The sequence below is a fragment of the Nycticebus coucang genome, chromosome 2, assembly GCF_027406575.1.
Source record: "Nycticebus coucang isolate mNycCou1 chromosome 2, mNycCou1.pri, whole genome shotgun sequence".
NCBI classification, from domain to species: Eukaryota; Metazoa; Chordata; class Mammalia; order Primates; family Lorisidae; genus Nycticebus; species Nycticebus coucang.
In genome coordinates, this window is record NC_069781.1 from 25,369,879 (window position 1) to 25,391,168 (window position 21,290).

The 21,290-nt window shown below is 41.7% G+C and overlaps 1 protein-coding gene across 4 annotated transcripts in view; it reads right to left on the reverse strand.

The window, feature by feature from the left end:
* Positions 1–8,196: 8,196 nt before the first annotated feature.
* HSDL2 (hydroxysteroid dehydrogenase like 2) overlaps positions 8,197–21,290 on the reverse strand; it is a 116,361-nt gene continuing 103,267 nt past the window's right edge. For all 4 annotated transcript variants that reach the window (XM_053565748.1, XM_053565756.1, XM_053565747.1 and 1 more), the window contains one exon: positions 8,197–16,332. In XM_053565748.1, coding sequence (XP_053421723.1) covers positions 16,220–16,332 — 113 coding nt within the window. In that variant the 3' untranslated portion in view covers positions 8,197–16,219. The remainder of the gene's footprint in view (positions 16,333–21,290) is intronic.

The following is a 21,290-nucleotide window of genomic DNA, read 5'->3' on the forward strand; positions in this document are numbered from 1 at the left end:
GAAAGAATTAAATAAAAGGAAAGGGTAGTGGTAAATATCCACCAGACTTTCAGTTGAGATTCTTTCCTAACTATACCCTGAATAGCCTCAATAATGCTTAAAACACAACCTTAAACTATCTCAATTCCTAGCTTGGTCAAAGTGATCTTCCCAAGTTTTCTAGCTACCAAAAAAAAAAAAAATCAATGTTCTTTGGTGGAAGAGCCTTTATAATTGTTTATACACAATCCCTGGCATTCCACCAATAATGACGAAATACGCCAAGAAAAAAGATTCACTGAACAAAAGCCAGGAAGAAAAAAAGGCAACAGAAACAGATATACACATGATCCAGATACTGTAGTTATTAAATACAAACTTTCAAATAGGTATTTGGCATTATATCTTAATTAGAATTATGGAAGAGTTTTTTTTTTTTTTCCATTGTTGAAGATTCATTGAGGGTACAAAAAACCAGGTTGGTAGAGTTTTTTTTATAGCTGATGCCACAGCGCTGAAGCCTGGGGCAACAGAATAAGACTCTATCTCAAAAAGAAAAAAATTAATTTGAAATGGATCATAAGATTAAAGGTAAAACTTAAAACTAAAATTTCCATAAGAAGTTTTGGGTTAGGAAAAGAAAGATTTTTTTTTCTTCTTCTTTTTTTTTCTTTTTTTTTGAGAAAGAGTCTTTGTTGCCCTCAGTAGAGTATTGTGACATAATAGTTCACAGCAACCTCAAAGGCCCAAGCAATCCTCTTGCCTCAGCCTTCCAAGTAGCTGGGACTATAGGTGCCCACCAGAACACTATTTTTCAAAAACGGAGTCTTGCTCTTGTTCAGGCTGGTCTTGAACTCCTGAGCTCAGGCGATCTACCTGCCTCAGCCTCCCAGAATGCTGGGATTACAGGCATGAACCTCTGCGCCCAGCCTAGGAAAAGATTTTCTTATTACAACATCCAAAGCATGATCCATGAAAGAAAAAAATTGAGAAATTGAATCTCATCAGTATTAAGAATTTTTGCTCTTTCTAAACACAAAAGAAAATGAAAAAACAAGCCATCAACTAGGAGAAAATACTTCAAAAAATTGAAAATGACTTTTGAAAGTCAAAAATTGAAAATGAATTTTATCCTGAATATATTATATAAAGAGTTCCCAAAACTCAATAATAAGAAACAATGGCATAAAGTCTGAGCAAAAGATTTTTTTTTTTTGTAGAGGCAGAGACTCACTTTATCGCCCTTGGTAGGGTGCTGTGGAGTCACACAGCTCACAGCAACCTCCAACTCCTGGGCTTAGGCGATTCTCTTGCCTCAGCCTCCAGAGTAGCAGGAACTACAGGCGTCTGCCACAATACCCAGCTATTTTTTTGTTGCAGTTTGGCCGAGGCTGGGCTTGAACCCACCACCCTCGGTATATGGGGCTGGCGCCCTACCCACTGAGCCACAGGCGCCCTGAGCAAAAGATTTGAGTAGAGACTTTACCAAGAAGATAGACAGCAAGTAAAAACATGAAAAAATGCTCAGCATCATTAGAGATGTGCAATTTAAAATTCAAAGAGCAGGGCGGCACCTGTGGCTCAAAGGAGTAGAGCACCAGCCCCATATGCCAGAGGTGGCGGGTTCAAACCCAGCCCTGGCCAAAACTGCAAAAAAAAAAAAATTCAATGAGCAAGCTGGGCGTTGTGGCAGGCACCTGTAGTCCCAGCTACTTGGGAGGTTGAGGCACAAGAATCGCTTAAGCCCAAGAGTTTGAGGTTGCTGTGAGCTGTAATGCCATAGCACTCTACCCACGACAGCATAATGAGACTTCGTCTCAAAAAAAAAAAAAAAAAAAAAAATTCAATGAGTTACTACTACACTCTTAGTAGAAGGGCTAAAGTGAAGAGATTGAATGTGGGGGATGCCTCGCCCTTCCCTCACTCTTTTCACTCTCGTACCTCGCCCATCTTGCCTTCTCTCACTCCCTGTTCTCTGCTCTCTTCTCGCTCTCTTTCTCATCTCTTCCCTCTCTCTAATTTAAAATAAATGTGTACTTTTATATCCTAAAGTAAAGGACTGAATATCGCAAATATTTGTGAGAATGTAGATGTATGAAATCCATTACACGGCTAGTGGACTGTAAAATGGTACAATTACTCTGGGAAACAGTTTGAAAATTTCTTTAAAAGTTACACTTATGCCCATCATATGATCCAGCCATTCCATACCCAAGAGAATACAAAGAATTTTATGTGAATGTTGATAGCAATTTTATTTCTAACAGTCAAAACTAGAAATGACCTGCTCAGCGCCTGTGGCTCAAGCAGCTAAGGCGCCAGCCACATACACCTGAGCTGGCAGGTTCAAATCCAGCCCGGGCCCACCAAACAAGAACGATGGCTGCAACCAAAACAAAAAATAGACGGGCGTTGTGGCAGGCACCTGTGGTCCCAGCTACTTGGGAGGCAGAGGCAGGAGAATCGCTTGAGCCCAGGAGTTGGAGGTTGCTGTGAGCTGTGATGCCACAGCACTCTACCCAGGGCGAAAGCTTGAGGCTCTGTCTCAAAAACAAACAAACAAACAAAAAAACTAGAAATGACCAAAATGTCTATCAGTAGGTGAGTGAATAAACAGATTGTGTTGTGTCTATACAATAGAGAACTAGAAGCCAAACAGGAAAAAGTATGTAGCCCAGCTCAGCAGCTGACGCCTGTAATCCTAGCACTCTGGGAGGCCGAGGCAGGTGGGTTGCTTGAGTTTAGGAGTTTTGAGACCAGCTTGAGCAAGACCCCATCTCTAAAAATAGCCAGGTGTTGTGGCTGGCACCTGTCATCTCAGCTATGTAAGGGGCTGAGGCAAGATCACTTGAGCCCAGGAATTTGAAGTTGTGAGCTGTGACACCACAGCACTCTACCGAGGGCAACAAAGTGAGACTGTCTCAAAAAAAAAAAGTATATAAATTCAGAAAATGCAAACTATTTTAGAATGATAGAAAAATCAGTCATTGTTGGAAATGGTGTGGAGTATGGATATAAGTGACCACAAAGGAGCTCAAGAAAACTTTTGGGCATGTGTTTGTATATGTTAGTGAAGGATATGTCCGAAGTCCAAATAAGATGCAAAGTATTATTGATTGGCAGTTTTTTCTGTTAGCACTTTGTGTGCTTTTTATGGGATTTTGTTGTTATTGATAGTTGTTCTGGGTTTTTGTTTTTGTTTTTTTTGATGAAGTCTTGCTCTGTCATTCAGGCTGGAGTGCAGTGGTATCATAACTCACTGCAGCCTCCAACTCATGGGCTCAAGCAATTGTTCCTCCTCAGCCGCCCCAGTAGCTGGGACTATAGATGCACACCCCATACCAGGCTTATTTTAAAATCTTTTGTAGAGACAGAGTCTTGCTGTGTTTTCTCAGTCTGGTCTTGAACTCCTGGGCTCAAGCGATCCTTTTGCCTCCGTCTCCCAAAGTTCTGGATTACAGGTGTGAGCCACTGTGCCTGACCTCTTTCAGTACGACGAACATGTTATTCGAGTATGTTATCATTCTCTCCTGGCCTGTAGGATTTTTGCTGAGAAATTTGTTTATAGTAAGACACTCCTTTGTATGTGATCTGCTTCTTACCCACTGCCATTCTTAAAATTTTTTGTCATTTATTCATGATAGCTTATTATGTGTCTTCAGGTATGCTTCTTGAGTTGAATTTGATTGGAAAACTCTAAACTTCCTACATCTGGGTGTTGGTATCTATCTCCAGATTAGGGAAGTTTTCAACTCTTATTTCTTCAAATATGCTTTTTGGTCCTTAGTCTCTTTCTCCTTTTGCAATTCCTATTATGTGCAGGTTTGGTCTCTCGATGGGGTCCCTTAAGTCCTGTAGACATATTTATTCTTTTTCATTCTTTAGTCATTTTGCTCCTCTGACTGAATACTCCGTCTTCCAGCTCACTGACGTTTTCTCCTGTTTCAGTGAATTTGCTGTTGAGGTTTTCTACTTAATTTTTCCGTTTAGTTATTATATTCTTTATCTCTAGAATTTCTATGTAGTTCTTTTTTATTATTTCTATTTCTTTGTCAAACTTCTTGCTTTGCTTTTGTATTGTTATCCAAATTTCATTAAATCCTCTATGCATTCTTGTAGTTCACTGAATTTCGTTATAGATAGTATTCTGAAACAAATACCTATTTCTTTGAGGTCCATTATTAGGGCTTTATTCATTTCTTTCAGAGGTATCATAATTCAGTGATTCTTTATAATCTTTGTGTCCTTGCATTGTTGTCTGATCATTGACAGCTCTCCTCTTCTGGCCTTTGCAGATGTTTTATGGCAGGGATAGACTTCCAATCTGGCCTGTGATTCTGTCTGGAAGGTCTGGCTTTGAGATAGGCTGGAATGACCCCAGACAGGCAGAACTTGTGAGTTCTCTAGTTGGCTGGGCCATTGCCTTTGCTTTGATATTGGGTAGAGCTGATAGTTGGGTACTGTGACAGCTTCTGCTCAGGCTAGCTACAGGATGTATTCCCTAGCCAGGTAATTCTGCTTATCTGTGATCTGTAATTGGACAGGGCTACAGACTGGGTTCTTAGGTTATATGGAGCTGTCACTCAGGATGGGTGGGACCAGAGGCTATGTACTTAAAATTGCATAGTTGGGGATTACCTCCCTGGCAAGTGGAGATATCAGGTGGGTTTTTGGTGAGTGTAGTGGCTGTGTAACCTCCCAGATCAAGCTAGACTAGCCCCTTTGCCTCACTAAAATGTGTGGAGGTGGAGTCTTCCTGCCTGGGTGGGGTTGTTGGGTGAGCTTTTGGGGTGAGTGAAGCTCCTGATTGAATTCTGGGTCAGACTAGCCTAGCCTCTTTGCTTCTTTGAAATTCTTGAAGGTAGGAGTCTCTAACTGGATAGAGTTGTTGTGGTGGGCTCTGAGACTGGGCATGAAGATTAGCCATCTAGGGACTCAAGCTGGGTTGAACTCCCCACCATGCTTCTGAGGACAACTATGAAGTTGGCTGGTATTGCTAATCTGGTGCCAAATTGGCAGAAACACTGAGATCCATATGCTGGTCCCTATGACCTCTGCCTCCCCTCTTTGTTTCCGTCTGACCCCAGGCAGTCTAGCCATGCCATTTCCCTTACTATTCTCCATGAGGACAGAACCTGGGAAACGTCTTGAAATGCTAGGAAGGCAGGTGACTGCCTCCAGTTCTCCTCCCCCCATAGAAACTGTAGGCCCAGAGAAATCCTCTCTGTCTGACATTGTGCCAAGTTGGGGGGAGAGAGGGACAGGGAAGCCATGTTTGGAATAATATCACTTTTCCTTGGGCAACATAACAAGATCCCTGTCTCTAAAAAATCTTTTTAAAAGAAAAAAAAATCCAGGTGGTGCCTATGGCTCAAAGGAGTAGGGTGCCGGCCCATATGCCCATATGCTTGAGGTGGTGGGTTCAGGCCCAGCCCCGTCCAAAAACAAACAAACAAACAAACAAAAAAATCCATCCTTCTTGCCCTTTTAATTCAGATTTCATTCCGTTATGTGGACCACATGTCTCTCAGGCTTATTTCCAAGTTTTGAGGTTTACAAAAGGATTCTCTGTTTTGTGGATAGTTGCTAGTTGAACTTTCTGTTGGGGAGGAGTGGTGCCTGAAACTTCTTAATCTGCCATAATGCTGGCATCAATCAAGACAATGTGTTACTGTGGTAAAACCCATTATATAATTTAAGAAACATATTAGAAAACTGTAAATAGACCCAGGCCCCATTCATGTATGTATATGTACTAGAAAAATTCAATGGGGGGAAAAGATAGACTTTTCAACAATATGGTAAAAATGGACCTCTGCCATTATGTTATACCATATTAAAAAAAATTAAAATGTATCAGAGATCTAAACATAAAACCTAGGCCAGGCACAGTGGCTCATGCCTGTAATCCTAGCACTCTGGGAGGCTGACGCACATGAATTGCCTGAGCTAAGGAGTTTGAGAACAGCCTGAACAAGAACAAGACCCTATCTCTAAAACTAGCCCGGTGTTGTGGCAGGTACCTGTAGTCCCAGCTACTGTGGAGTTTGAGGCAAAGAGAATTGTGTGAGCCCAAGAGTCTTAGCTTGCTGTGAGCTATGACGCCACGGCACTCTACCGAGGGTAACATAGTGAGACTCTGTCTCAAAACAAATACCAAAAACACATAAAATTATTAAACTTTTAGAAGAAGATACAAGAGAAAATTTCAACCTTCGGGCAGGTAAAATTGATTTAGATCACAAAAATAAACCATAAAAGAAAAATATTGATACATTTACTGTTTAATAATATTTATAGGAGGCTGTTGGTTTAGACCGAGCTCCTGCACTGTGCCCCACTGACTACAGCAAAGTGGAATTGGTCATGCTGCTGTTCCATACCACCAAGCCAAAGCTAAGTTGTCTATCTGACCTTCCAAGAAATCAGAAGAGCTGGGGCTGGGGTGAGAGGAGGGGATAATAGCTAAATACCAAACAGATAAGTTTTAGCCAATAATAAAGAAGTTTCTTTTGCTTTAACTTTGAGGTGACCAATCTGCTTTCCATTCCCTCTTTCCACTTTCTTAAGCCCTTTTCTGCCTATATAAAGCCAACCTCCTTTGCTCAACTCATTGGAACATTCATTCTATTTTATAGAATAAGGTGTTGCCTGATTCTGAAATCACAAATAAAAGCCAATTAGATTTTTTTTATTAAATCATAGCTGTGTACATTCATGCAATCACAGGGCACCATACACTGGTTTTACATACCATTTGACATATTTTCATCACACTGGTTAACATAGCCTTCCTGGCATTTTCTAAGTTATTGTGTGAAGACATTTATATTCTACATTTAGTAAGTTTCACATGTACCCTTGTAGATTTTTTTTTTTTTTTGAGACAGAGTCTCACTTTGTTACCATTTGTAGAGTACGGTAGCATTGTAACTCACAGCAACCTCAAACTCAGGCTGAAGAGATCCTTTTGCCTCAGCCTCCCAAGTAGCTGGAACAATAGGCATCTGCAATAATGCCTGGCTATTATAGCTCAGGCTGGTCTCGTACTCGTGAGCTCAGGTGATTCACCCACCTTGGCCTCCCAGAATGCTAGGATTACAGATGTGAGCCACCGTGCCCAGCCAGCCAATAAGATTTTTAAACTAAATTTGTTGTACTTTTGTCTTTTGACATTTTCTGGCTACCTACAAAGGAACCCAAAGGACACCGCTGACAACGCCAAGATCCCTTGAGAATTGCAGGAGAGGTGCCCCTGACTCCTTTGAGGTCCCTTGTCTCCTTCATAGAGCCCCCCAAGAGTGGTAATTTCCTCTCAGGTTGGATTCTGTTCTTTTTGCATTGGGATGTTTGATCTTTTTGGCTTTAGAATCCAGTGTTAGTTTGTGCTGTGAGAGAATGCATCACCATGGTGAGGGTACCAAAAATGCCAGTTCTTTTTTTTTGAGACAGAGTCTCACTATGTCACCCTTGTGCCATAGTGTCACAGCTCACAGCAACCTCAAACTCTTGGGCTTAAGTGTTCTCTTGTCTCGGCCTCCTAAGTAGAAGTAGCCAGGACTATAGGTGCCTACTACAATGCCCAAAATGCCATTTTTTTTTAAGACAGAATCTCACCACTTTATTGCCCTCGGTAGAGTGCTGTGGCATCACAGCAACCTCCAACTCCTGGGCTTAGGTGATTCTCTTGCCTCAGCCCCACAAGTAGCTGGGACTACGTGCTCCCACCACAATGCCTGGCTATTTTTTGTTGCAGTTTGGCCAGAGCTGGGTTCAAACCCGCCACCCTCCGTATATGGGGCCCACTGAGCCACAGGTACCGCCCCCAAAATGCCACTTTAAAGATAATTAATGTCTCGGCATCCATAGCACAGGGGTTACGGCGCCAGCCACATACACTGAGGCTGGTGGGTTCGAATCCAGCCCGGGCCAGCTAAACAACAATGGCAACAACAACAAAAAATAGCCGGGCATTGTGCCAGGTGCCTATAGTCCCAGCTACTTGGGAGGCTGAGGCAAGAGACTTGCTTAAGCCCAAGAGTCTGAGGTTGCTGTGAGCTGTGATGCTACAGCACTCAACTGAGGGCGACACAGTGAGACTCTGTCTCAAAAAAAAAGCAGATAACTATTGGTGGTTGCAGTCAGTGGTAGTTTACTACATGTGTACAACTCCAGTTTTTGGAAATGTGCAGAGATTTGGGTGCTGTCTTCCTTGTCTTTGTTTTTTTTTTTTTGTTTGTTTGTTTTCTTTTTTGCATACATAGGTAAGGGAGAATCATTGGCTAAGTTGATCAAGGGGATCTCAGAACACAAGCCACGAATTGAATGGTGGGCACAATTCGGGTATTTAAGACATTTGAGTGACCCTCCATCAAAAGATAAAACTCCCTGGGGGGGATAATCTGGGTCATCTGCCAGCCTCAACAAAATACCTATGCAACAAGGTATGCTGTGAAACCACTACCTGAGTCAACCCTGCTGTTTCTTCTTAGGGTTTCATCTCAGCTCTGAGACCCAAGAGTCAATGTGGGATCCTTAATTTTTAAAGAACTGAGTATTGGGTGGCGCCTGTGGCTCAGTGAGTAGGGCGCCAGCCCCATATGCCGAGGGTGGCGGGTTCAAACCCAGCCCCAGCCAAACTGCAACAAAAAAATAGCCGGGCCTTGTGGCGGGCGCCTGTAGTCCCAGCTGCTCGGGAGGCTGAGGCAAGAGAATCGCGTAAGCCCAAGAGTCAGAGGTTGTTGTGAGCCGTGTGACGCCACGGCACTCTACCCGAGGGCGGTACAGTGAGACTCTGTCTCTACAAAAAAAAAAAAGAACTGAGTATTTCACCTTTTGGCTATGTTTGCTTTTTTTCTTTTTTGTAGTTTTTGGCCGGGGCTGGGTTTGAACCCGCCACCTCCAGTATATGGGGCTGGTGCCCTACTCCTTGAGCCACAGGCACCACCCCATGTTTGCTTTTTATATGATGTATAAATACTAGGCCCCAGAAGCTTCAAATACATACAAAAATGAGAAAATCTTACTGAAGATAAATTATAATTATGATGGTCATTATGTGGAACATTCTAGATAAAAAAGAAGTGAGTTTAAGTTGGGCACAGTGGCTCACATCTGTAATCCTAGCACTCCGGGAGGTGGAGTGGGTGGATTGCTTGAGCTCAGAAGTTCCAGACCAGCCTGAGCAAGCAAGAGCAAGACCCCATGGCTACTAAAATTAGAAAAAACTGAGGCCAGAGGATTGTTTGGGCCCAGGAGCTTGAGGTTCCTGTGAGTTATGATAATGCCACAGCACTCTACTCAGGGTGACAGAGTGAGACTTTGTCTCCAAAAAAAACAAAAGTTTAAAAATAAACTGGCTCCTGGCCAGGTGTGCAGTGGCTCACATCTATAATCCTAGCACTCTGAGAGACCAAGGTAGGTGGATTGCCTGAGCTCAGGAGTTCAATACTAGACTGAGCAAGATGAGACCCCGGCTCTACTAAAAATAGAAAACTTAACCAGGTGTCATGGCAGGCGCCTATAGTCCCAGCTACTTGAGAGGTGGAGGCAAGAGAATCGCTTGAACCCAAGAGTTTAAGGTTGCTGTGACTTATGATGCCATGGCACTCTAGCCTGGGACAACAGAGTGAGACTGTCTCAAAAAAAAAAGAGGGCTTCTGAATCAGGCCCACCCAGGAATACCTATGGATGTGTCTAATCATCTAAAAAGATTTTTTAAATTCTTGCCTCTTGAAAAGACCCCTTATAGAAGACAAATAAAAAGTTTAAGCAATTAATTGATAAGAAAACTGATTGTCAACCTTTTCATTTAGTTATTATTCTACTCCAAAGTTGTACACAGCTAGATAAGGTGTGTATAAAAGTTAGGCCCTCAGGTCAAGAGGTTTGCTTCTTTTTCAGAGCTATCTATTCATGCCGAGTCCAGGCATGAAAATGATTTTTGTCTGTCCTGTTGTTAACGGGTTCTGCCTTGAACAGAAACAGAAGTAAGACCTTCTGGTAATTAGTTATTTTGATATGCTTTGTAAAAATTTTTATCTATTGGCAGTCCCCGAGTTAGAAACATTGGACTGATGTACAACTTGTACTTAGGAACAGAGGCTATTACAAATAGTAGGTCAATGTAGCTGTTACAACTTAACATGCAAATTCAACTTAAGAACAAACCTGTAGAATCTATCTTGTTTATAACCTGAGGACTGCCTGTATAAAGGAAAATCACTACAAATTTTTACAATGGGACAGAGCAACAGTCTCAACAAGCTTCACTTTTGATCATTTTATTTTAACTGAGCCTCCTATCTTTCCTTTCTCTAGGCGAATAATAGTATTTAGGCTTGAAATCTAAGTCCTGTGCCTTTGAGATATACATTTTCTACCTTGTGTTACCTAGGAGCCATCCTTTAGAAATAAAAATTTAGGGTAGAAAGTTTTTAGGTGGTTACTTTAAAAGGGAGGAATAATGAACAGCAATGAGGTTAAAATGAAGGTTTAATCTACCCACAGTTAGATGGACTACAGGAAACTATTGCTGGTCCCCTAACATGACAAGGCCCCAAATCAGTCAACTTTATTTACCTCAGGTTGGAAAAATTTAAAAAGCTGGGAAGTAGGGCCAGACACGGTGGCTCACACTTGTAATCCTAGGACTCTGGGAGGCTGACACCAGTGGATTGCTGGAAGTCAGGAGTTCAAGACCAGTCTGAGCAAGAGCAAGACCCTGTCTATTAAAAACAAACAAACAAAAAAACTAGTCAGGTGTTATGGCAGGCACCTATAGACCCAGCTACTTGGGAGGCAGAGACAAAAGGATCATTTGAGTTCAGGAGTTGGAAGTTGCTATGAGCTATGACTCCATGGCACTTTACTGCGTGTGATAGAGTGAGACTCTATCTCAAAAAAACCCCCAAAGTTTGGAGGCAAAGATTACAATGAGTAACCTAGCTAATATTGCTTAGGGCAATAATCAGGCAGGTAAATCAAGAAAAGAGAAAGGGTCTCTTTGACTTAACTTACCTCTTGGAATAGTATATTTAGCAAGTTCATGTTTTAGTGATCAGAACCCACAATCTTGGCCGGGCGTGGTGGCCCACGCCTGTAGTCCCAGCGCTGTGGGAGGCCAAGGTGGGTGGATTGTCTGAGCTCAGAGGTTCAAGACCAGTATGAGCAGCAGTGAGCAGAGTAAGACCCCGTCTCTACTAACAACATCAAAAACAGCCAGCACCGCCAGAGGAAGAAGAAAATCAACAAAAAAGGAGTACTTCAAACAAAGAAGAATGAACAAGCACACTGAAATTAAAAATAAAAAAAAAAGAACCCACAATCTCTGCCTAACAATATTTTTCATTTTCCCAAACATTTGAGAATGTCAAAGAATGTCAATAAACTTAATTATCTTTTTAGTAATTCATGAATCAGGCAGCGTCCAGCCTGTAAAATAGGAGCCCCACAAGGTGTTACAGAATGGTCAGCTTTTGTAAGGCAGTGTTGGTAGGAATAAGGAGATAGCATAGTGAAAAAAGTGGATTGGAGCTACCCTGTTTCCCCAAAAATAAAACAGTGTCTTATTTTAAGGTGTGCTCCCAAAGATGCGCTAGGTCTTACTTTCAGGGGACGTCTTATCTTTCCTGTAAGTAGGTCTTATTTTTGGAGGATGTCTTATTTTCGGGGAAACAGGGTAGGTAGTGGCTCATCCCTGTAATCTCAGCACTCTGGGAGGCCAAGGTGGGAGGATCATTTGTGGTAGAGTTGTAGAGCAGCCCGAGCAAGAGCCAAAAATACACTTGATCTTAGCCAAAAGGCCAAGAAGCGTTAAGAGCCAAAAATAGAAAATATTAGCCAGCATGGTGGCATGTGCTGTAGTCCAAGCCACTTGGGATACTGAGGTAGGAGCATCACTTGGGCCCAGGAGTTGGTACAGTGAACTATCATAATGCTACTGTACTCAAGCCTGGATGACAGAGTGCGACTCTGACAATATTATTTTATAATATTGGAATATATATAAATATAATTTATATAAAATTAATTACCATTTCATATTTGACAATGTTTCCTATATATTTCCAAATAACCCTAATATGTCTTTTCAAAAAGACTAAATTTAGAGTTTTGATTTTGGAAGTTTTGTCAAATATCAAAGGTTTAAAATATTTCTTTAAACAAAATTACAAATTAAAATATTTTAAAGATGATACATAGTTAACTGGATTACATGTAAATCTGTTAAATGAAATAAAAAAAAAACAGCCAATGAGTATAGAATTATATACAGTAATCGTATTTCCTCTGAAACCTTGAAACTCAACAAGAATTGCCTATTGGCCACACTAGAAAATTTGTACAGTATTAAACATTATCTACTGTGTCTATATAAATACCTCAGGAAAAATTGGAACCTGAATGAGAATTTCCTAGTAAATAATGTAACTGTAACATAGCCTCATAAGTAGCCCCACACCCATCTGGCATTCAAGAATATTCATTTGAATTATCCAGAACTTTAAATCGGTTCTGTAGAGACTCTTACAACTATGCATTATCTTAAAAACCGTGCTAAGTTTATAAATAAGAACACTAATGTTCTCATTATGTAAACCTTAGCCTTGAAATCCAGAACTTGTAAATGTTTGTAAATAACTGCTAAATAGTTTCATTCTCTTACCCTAAACCCAACCTTAACTTCACCTCCGTCATTAATAATTAACCATGTTCTATTTAAGGCAGCCAAGATGAAAGAAACCCTCACCTAAATTCCTCACAGCTAACTAAAGAGAACTTCACTACCCCGTAGAAAGCAAAAATGGCTTTTAAAATGGTCAATGTGCCCTGCTCCAGCCACATACTGGAAGCTGGCTGGTCCACGCAAGACTAAAGCCTGAGGAAACTCCTTGCAGAACTTGTCTTAATTAAACTTTAAACTTTAAGAAAGGAAGAGAGAAAGGTGTAATCTATGTACCCACACCACTAAAACAGACAACAAACCACATTCGAGATAAAATTAATGATTCAATTTATGGTCCTAGAATCAGTGGGGGATTCTTTAGGTCTAGTGGGTCTAGGCTAAGATAGAAAGGTGTCAGGCCTAGGCTATAATGGAAAAATACTGTTAACTCCTGGCAAATTTCAGGATTGCAAGCTTTCAATAAAAAAGAAATAAAATAAGTCTAGTTCACCCCCAAGATAAATGAGAAAGTACTAATTGATTTCTTGCTTCTAGTTCACTCCCAGTTTCTTGCTTGGCTAACTCCCTGGGAAACTAGCCGGGAGGCACCAACTGTCCCCGAACTGACCTTTAAACAATACCAGGTGGGGAAAGCAATGAGGCTAAGAAGTATGGGGGGGAAGTACTGAAACTAAGAGGTATAGGGGAAAATACTAAACAAAGATATATGACGTATGACTGACCAATTGCAAAATTCTGCTTCTATACAATGCTTGCTTGCTACCCTACTTAGATGCACCTGACCAGCCTGCGTGCCAACCAGGATGCAGACCAGGCCTTAAAAACCCGACCCCTTAAGCACTCAGGGCTGCTCTCAGAAACCTCATGTTGGGACACTGAGGCAGTCGCCAGCCCGATCTTCAATAAAAGGATTTCTCTTTAAATTTAACTTGTTTGGCAGTGTGGTCTTTGTGGAACTCCTGGGCACAACGAGACCATTTGGAGAATGCAGAGATAGAAGTCTTACTTCGGTAGAAAAGGAGCCTGCTGAGAAAGTCTGACCAGGATCCTCATGTACCTGAAATGACTGGGAGTTGGGAAGTTATGCCCCAAAGTCAATTAGCTGGGCTTCACAGAGGAAGTGGTGATATCTTCAAATTCCATTAAAGGTCAATGTACTGGGAGATTTTTGTTGGATAAGCCTTGTTACTTTTAGCCTTGGGTTAATCCTTTCCCATCTCTGATCCTGTTTCCTCAATTGTAAAATACAGATTAAAATGCTCCTAACATTATAATTTTGAGAAATACCAGAATTAGCTAAATTGCTTATTAGTACCATAATCTTAGAGAGTAGAAGATGAGAAGTAAAAGAATTACACTAAACAAGTTTTTATTATTATTTTCTTGTGACAGGGTCTTGCTCTGTCCCCTGGGCTGGGGTGCAGTGGTGCGATCACAGCTCACTGTAACCTCCAACTCCTGGGATCCCTCCTGAGTAGTGGAAACTATGAGCATGTGCGACCATGCCCCCTAATTTTTTCTATTTTCAGTAGAGACAAGGTCTCACTCGTGTTCTGGCTAGTCTTGAACTCCTGTCTCAGCCTTCCCAAGTGCTAGGATTATAGGCATGAGCCACCGAGCCTGGCCAGTACTTTTAACCGACAGAAATGAAAAGGGCTTTTTTAAAGTTTAGCTCCCCCTTCCCCACAAATCACTGGATTACTTTGCTAAGGTTGATATACAAAATGCCACAGACTGGGTAGTTTAACAACAGAAACTTATTCTCACAGTTTTGGAGATTAGAAGTTAAAGCTCAAGGTGTCGGACTGTTTCTCCCGAGGCCTGTCTCCCTGGTTTACAGATGACCACATTTTCACTGTGGCTTCTCATGCTCTTTACTCTGTGCACATATCCCTGGTATCTCTTTTTATGTCCAAACTTCTTCTATAAAGACATCAGATTGGATTTGAGCCCCTGCTAATGGTAATCTCCAAATACAGTCACACTTGAAGGGAATGGGGGTTAGGACTTCCACAAATGAATCTGGAAGGGGGGTACACAATTCAGCCCACACCAACCTTCTTTTTTTTTTTTTTTTTGGAGACTGAGTCTCAGTCACCCAGGTTGAGTGTTGTGTTCTCACAGCTCACAGCAACCTCAAACTCTTAGGCTCAAGCGATCCTCTTGCCTTAGCCTCCTAAGTAGCTAGGACTACAGGTGCCTGCTACAATGCACTGCTATTTTTAGAGATGGGGTCTCACTCTTGCTCAGGCTGGTCTTGAACCTGTAAGCTCAGGCAATCCACCCGCCTTGGCCTACCCAGAGTTCTGGGATTACAGGTGTGAGCCACTGCACCCAGCCTTTTATTTCTAAGGTTCTCATTTCAAAATGTTGACCAAATGCGTATTTTTAGGGAAAAAATTATTTTATTTTAGGACATTATTTGCATAGTTTTAAATAGGATACATACTCCCATTAGTTAAATTATTAATACATTAATAATATTTTCCTATAGATAACAGCACCTGGAAAGCTAGTTAACAAATGGTTTTGTTTCATTTAGTCTCTACAAGTAGTGTTTATTAAGTAGATAATGTGATTTTTGTGAAATACACTGTAGTAAAAAAAAAAATTTTTTTATTTTGAGTCGAGTCACAAGCGTCGCCCTGGGTAGAGTGCTGTGGTGTCACAGCTCGCAGCAACCTCAAGCTCTTGGGCTGAAGTGATTCTCTTAAGTGATTCCCAAGTAGCTGAGACTATAGGTGACTGCCATAACACCCGGCTATTTTTTTTTGCCTCAGCACCCACAGCACAGTGGTTAGGGTGCCAGCCACATACACTGAAGGTGGCAGGTTCGAACCTGGCTTAGGCCACCTAACCAACAATGACAAGTCCCAGCTACTTGGAAGGCTGAGGCAAGAAAATCGGTTGGGCCCAACAGTTTAAGGTTGCTGTGAGCTGTGACATCACAGCACTCTACCAAGGGGGACATAGTGAGACTCTGTCTCAAAAAAAAAAAATTTTTTTTTTATTGTTGAGGATTCATTGCTGGCTATTTTTTTGTTGTTGTTGCAGTTGTCACTGTTGGCCCGGGCTGGGTTTGAAACCTCCAGCTCCGGTATACATGGTCAGTGCCCTACCCACTGAGCTATGGGCGTCGCCAGAAAATTTCCTTTATAAGTATTTAAAAATCTAAAACATCATTAATATACAATCCCAAACTCAATCATTTTACATGAGCAGGTGCTTCCAAAGGAGTGAATTTTATTGCTTGAGCCTGACTACTTGCTAATGATACTTTTCCTGACAGAAGATAGTAAATTAGATACAAGGCTCAGCAAAACTCTCGAAATAAAACATACTGTCTTAGAATTCCACTTAATGAAGCTTCTGTTTAATTAGCCAACTGTTTTAATTGCAATTTCAAGTCTTACAGATACAGAAATTCTATCTTTTTCCAGAACGAACATGCATATCCTTATAATGCAATAGGGAAGAAAACCAACAATAGATTTTAGTTTTGAGTTTTTTACTTTGTGAACATAGCAGTCGACATATTTTTTTTCTTTTCTTTCACAGTTTGGCATTCATCTGATTCATTAGCTTCTCCAATTTGATTGCTAGGGCCATGTTTCCTTTAATCTTCAATCTTCCTGACATGAATGCCATTGTTGGTTTTAGTTTCCCTAAAATGAGAAAATGAGAGAGGGAAAAGCAACCATTAGTGCCCTTAGGGACAGACTGCTTCAAGAACATGCATTATAAAAAGGGTCTCCTTGAGTTCTATAAATCTGAGGCATACACATTTCTATTACAGATTTTTACATCAGTATCTTGGGAATCCCAGTTCCTAGACTTAGATGTTAACAAAATCCTGTATTATAAGAGAGAATATAAAACAATAATCAGAGAAAGTGTACAGCAAATCCTTTTACACTAAAAAGATTTGTATACACTAACGGGGACATGGCTCTCACATGAATTCTGGTAAACAAATACTATCTCATTTAGTTAATTTTCCAATCTGTTAAAGTTCATTACATTTTTAACATTTCAAGTTTAAATTAAAAAAAAAAATCAGTGAATGAAATAATGTGTTAGTATTATTTTGACCTCAGAAATGACAGAGTACAAAAAAGTTGAGCATTAAAATATGTGTTTGGAGACACAACCACTGTACTATGGGCACTGAGCCAAGACCACATCTCTTTAAAAACGACAAGAAACAAAAACAAGCTACTCGGGAGGCTGAGGCAAGAGAATTGCCTAAGCCCAGGAGTTGGAAGTTGCGTGAGCTGTGTGACACCACAGCACTCTACCCAAGGTGATAAAGTGAGACTCTGGCTCTACCAAAAAAAAAAACCAAACAAACAAAAACAAAAAACTGTGGCTCAGTGCCCGCAACACAGTGGTTCCAGTGCCAGCCACATACACCAAGGGTGGAGGGTTCGAACCTAGCCTGGACCAGCTAAGCAATAATGACAACTGCAACAAAAAAAATAGCTGGACATTGTGGCGGGCGCCTATGGTCCTAGCTACTTGGGAGGCTGAAGCAAGAGAATCGCTTAAGCCTAAGAGTTTGAGGTTGCTGTGAGCTGTGGTGTCACAGCACTCTACCAACGGTGAGGGTGACATAGTGGACTCTGTCTCAAAAACAATCAACAACAACAACAACAACAAAAAAGAACACAAAAAACCGAACTAATAAGAAAAAGAAGCCAGATGCAAAAGGTCCTGTATTACATGATTCCATTTATATGAAATATTCACAGTATGCAAATCAATAGAAAGCGAAAGCAGATTAGTGTTTGCTGGGGAGGCAGGAATGAGGAGTGATTACAACCACGAGTGTTTTTCTGGGTGACGAAAATGTTTTCAAACTGGAGAGAAGTGGTTGCATAGCCTTATGAATGCATTATCTATCATGATTGTACATTTATGATTAACTGCATGTTATGTGAATTTCATATCAATTTTTTTTTATTGTGTAGCTGGAGTTCAGAATTGTGATCATAGCTCACTGCAGCCTCAACTCCTGGGCTCAAGCAATCCTCCCACCACAGCCTCCCAGTAGATGGGACTATAGGCACACACGGTGATGGCTGGCTAATTTAAAAAAGTTTTTGTAGAGGCACAGTGTGGTGGCTCACACCTGTTATTATACCACTCTGGGGAAGCTGAAGTGGGTGGATTGCTTGAGCTCAGGAGTTCAACCTATGGTGACAGAGTGAGACTGTCTCAAAAAAAAAGAAAAAAATAGAAAAAGAAAAGTTTTTGTAGAGACAGGTCTTTTTTTTTTTTTTTTTTTGAGACAGAGCCTCAAGCTGTTGCCCTGGGTAGAGTACCGTAGCATCACAGCTCACAGCAACCTCCAACTCCTGGGCTTAAGTGATTTTCTTGCCTTAGCCTCCCAAGCAGCTGGGACCACAGGTGCCTACCATAACCCCTGGCTATTTTTTGGTTGCAGTTCTCATTGTTGTTTGGCGGGCCAGGGCTAGATTTGAACCTACCAGCTCAGGTGTATGTGGTTGGCATCTTAGCCACTTGAGCCACAGGCACTGAGCCTAGGCAGGGTCTTACTATGTTGCCCAGGCTGGTCCTGAACTCCTGGCTCAACTGATCCTTCTGACTTGGCCTTTCAAAGTGCTAGGATTAGAGGTATGAGCCACTGTGCCCAGCCTCAATATTTTTCAGTGAACGAAGTACTAATACATGATACTACAAGGATGAAACTTGAAAACATTATGATTAAGTCAAAGAACCCAGTTACAAAAGATCACATATTACATGATTCAGTTCATACAGAAGGCAGGAATAGAGAAAACAATAGAGACAGAAAGCTAATCAGTGGTTCCTCAGAGATGGGGGTGGGGATCTAGAGTGATAGGGGGTTAGTTAACAGCTGATGGGCGGAGAGTTTCTTTTCTTTTTTTTTTGAGACAGAGTCTCACTTTGTCACCCTCAGTAGAGTGCCATGGCGTCATAGCTCATGCATCCTCAAACTCCTGGGCTCAAGCGATTCTCTTGCCTCAAACTCAGCCCTTGAGTAAGCGGGACTACAGGCGCCGGCCACAATGTCTGTCTATTTTTAGAGACAGGGTCTTGCTCTTGCTCTTGCTCTTGAACCCATGAAGGAAACTGAATTTTTTTTTTTTTTTTTGAGATAAGAGTCTCAAGCTGTCACTCTGGGTAGAGTGCTGTGGTGTCACAGTTCACAGCAACCTCAAATTCTTGGGCTTAAGCGACTCTCTTGCCTCAGCCTCCCTTGTAGCTAGGACTACAGGTGCCTAACACAATACCCAGGGTTTTTTTTCTTTTTGGCAGTTTCTGGCTGGGGCTGGGTTTGAACCCACCACCTCTAGCATATGGGGCTGGCCCCCTACTCCTTTGAGCCACAGGAGCTGCCCTAGCGGCTATTTTGTTGTTGTTGCAGTTGTTTTAGCTGGCTCAGGCTGGGTTCGAACCTGCCAGCCTTAGTGTATGTAACTGGTGCCCTACCCCTAAGCTGTGGAGCCACCAGAAACTGAATTCTTAAATTAAAAATATTCTCTTGAGGGCAGCTCCTGTGGCTTAAAAGAGTAGGGCACTGGCCCCATATGCTGCAGGTGGTGGGTTCAAACCCAGCCCCGGCCAAAACCGCAAAATATATATATATATTTTTGTTTTTCTTTATTTATTTTTTCTCTTGAAAAATCCCAGTTCCAAACATCTTCACTGGTTAATTTATAGAATACAGAAAAATCAGCTGGGTTGTGGCAGGGGCCTGTCCTGTTGTCCCAGATATTCAGGACACTGAGGCAAGAGGATCTCTCTCTTTTTTTGAGAAAGAGTCTCACTCTGTCACCCTGAGTAGAGTGCCATTCTGTCACAGCTCAGAGCAACTTGAAATTTGAGGGCTCAAGAGATCTTGCCTCGGCCTCCTGAGTGGGTGGGACTACAGGTGCCTGCCACAATGCCTGGCTAGATTTTAGCTAGTTTTTAGAGATATGTCTTGCTTTTGAGATATGTCTTGCTTTTGCTCAGGCTGGTTTCAAACTCCTGAGCTCAAGCAATCCACTGGCCTCAGCCTCCCAGAGTGCTAGGATTATAGGTGTGAGTCACAACACCTGGCCACAAGAGGATCTCTTGAGTCCAAGAGTTTGAAGTTGCTGTGAGCTATGACACCACAGCACTTTGCCCAGGGTGACCAAGTCAGACTCTGTCTTAAAAAAACAAACAAAAAAAAAGGATAACAATTTTTGTAATATAAAAAATACTTTTTTTTTTTTTGAGACACAGTTTTACTTTGTTGCCCTCAGTAGAGTTCCCTGTGTGTCACAACTCACAGTAACTCTCAAACTCTTGGGCTCAACCAATCCTCTTGCCTCAGCCTCCCAAATAGCTGGCACAGAAGGCACCCAGCACTACACCTAGCTATTTTTAGAGACAGGGTCTCACTCTAGCTCAGGTGGGTATGGAACTGGTAAGATCAAGTGATCTACCTGCCTCAGCCTCCCAGAGTGATAGGATTATAGATGTGAGCCACTGTGCCAGGCCGTAAGAGACAGGGACCTCTTCAGCCCAAGAATTTGAGGTTGCTGTGAGTTATGATGCCACAGCACTCTACTGAGGGCAAGAAAGCGAGACTCCGTCTCAAAAGAAAAAAAAAAAAAGGAAATAAGAAAAAAAAAGAATTGGGGCGGCGCCTGTGGCTCAGTGAGTAGGGCGCCGGCCCCATATGCCGAGGGTGGCGGGTTCAAACCCAGCCCCAGCCAAATTGCAACAAAGAAACAGCCAGGCGTTGTGGTGGGTGCCTGTAGTCCCAGCTGCTTGGGAGGCTGAGGCAAGAGAATCGCTCTAAGCCCAAGAGTTAGAGGTTGCTGTGAGCTGTGTGACGCCACAGCACTCTACCGAGGGCGGTACAGTGAAACTCTGTCTCTACAAAAACAAAAAGAACTTTTGTAATACAAAAAATACTATTAAAATGAAAAGACAAGCCACAGATAGGGAAAAAATATTTGCAAATCCTATTTATGATACACAGTCTGTACTCAGAATTTATAAAGAATCTTACAACTCAATAACAAAAAAATCTAATCTAATCTCAATTTCTTATTGTTGACAATAAGACAACTCACTATAAAATGAAACAAAGGCTTTGAACGAAAGACAACTGACTATAAAATGAACAAAAGCTTTGAATAGGCAGTTTACCAAATATAAATAGCTATCAAGGCTAGGTGTCCTGATAATAGGCTCATGCCTATTATCATAGCACTTTGGGAGGCCAAGCAGGAAGATTGCCTGAGGACAGGAGTTTGAGACCAGTGTGAGCAAAAGCATGACCCAGTTTCTATAAAATATAGAAAAATTAACGAGGTGTGGTGACCTCCACTTGTAGTCCCAGCTATTTGGGAGTCTGAGGGCAGTGGATAGCTGGAGACCAGGAGTCTAGGTTGCAGTGAGCTATGATGACACCACTGCACTCTAGCCCAGGTAACAGAGCAAGACCCTGTCTCAAACAAAGAAGAAAAAAGAAAGCATTCAAACACAGGAAAAGATGCCCAACATCATTAATCATTAAGGAACTCCAAATTAAAACCACAATGAGATACCTTTATATATCCACTAGAATAGCTATTATAAAAAAAATAAAAAGTATTGG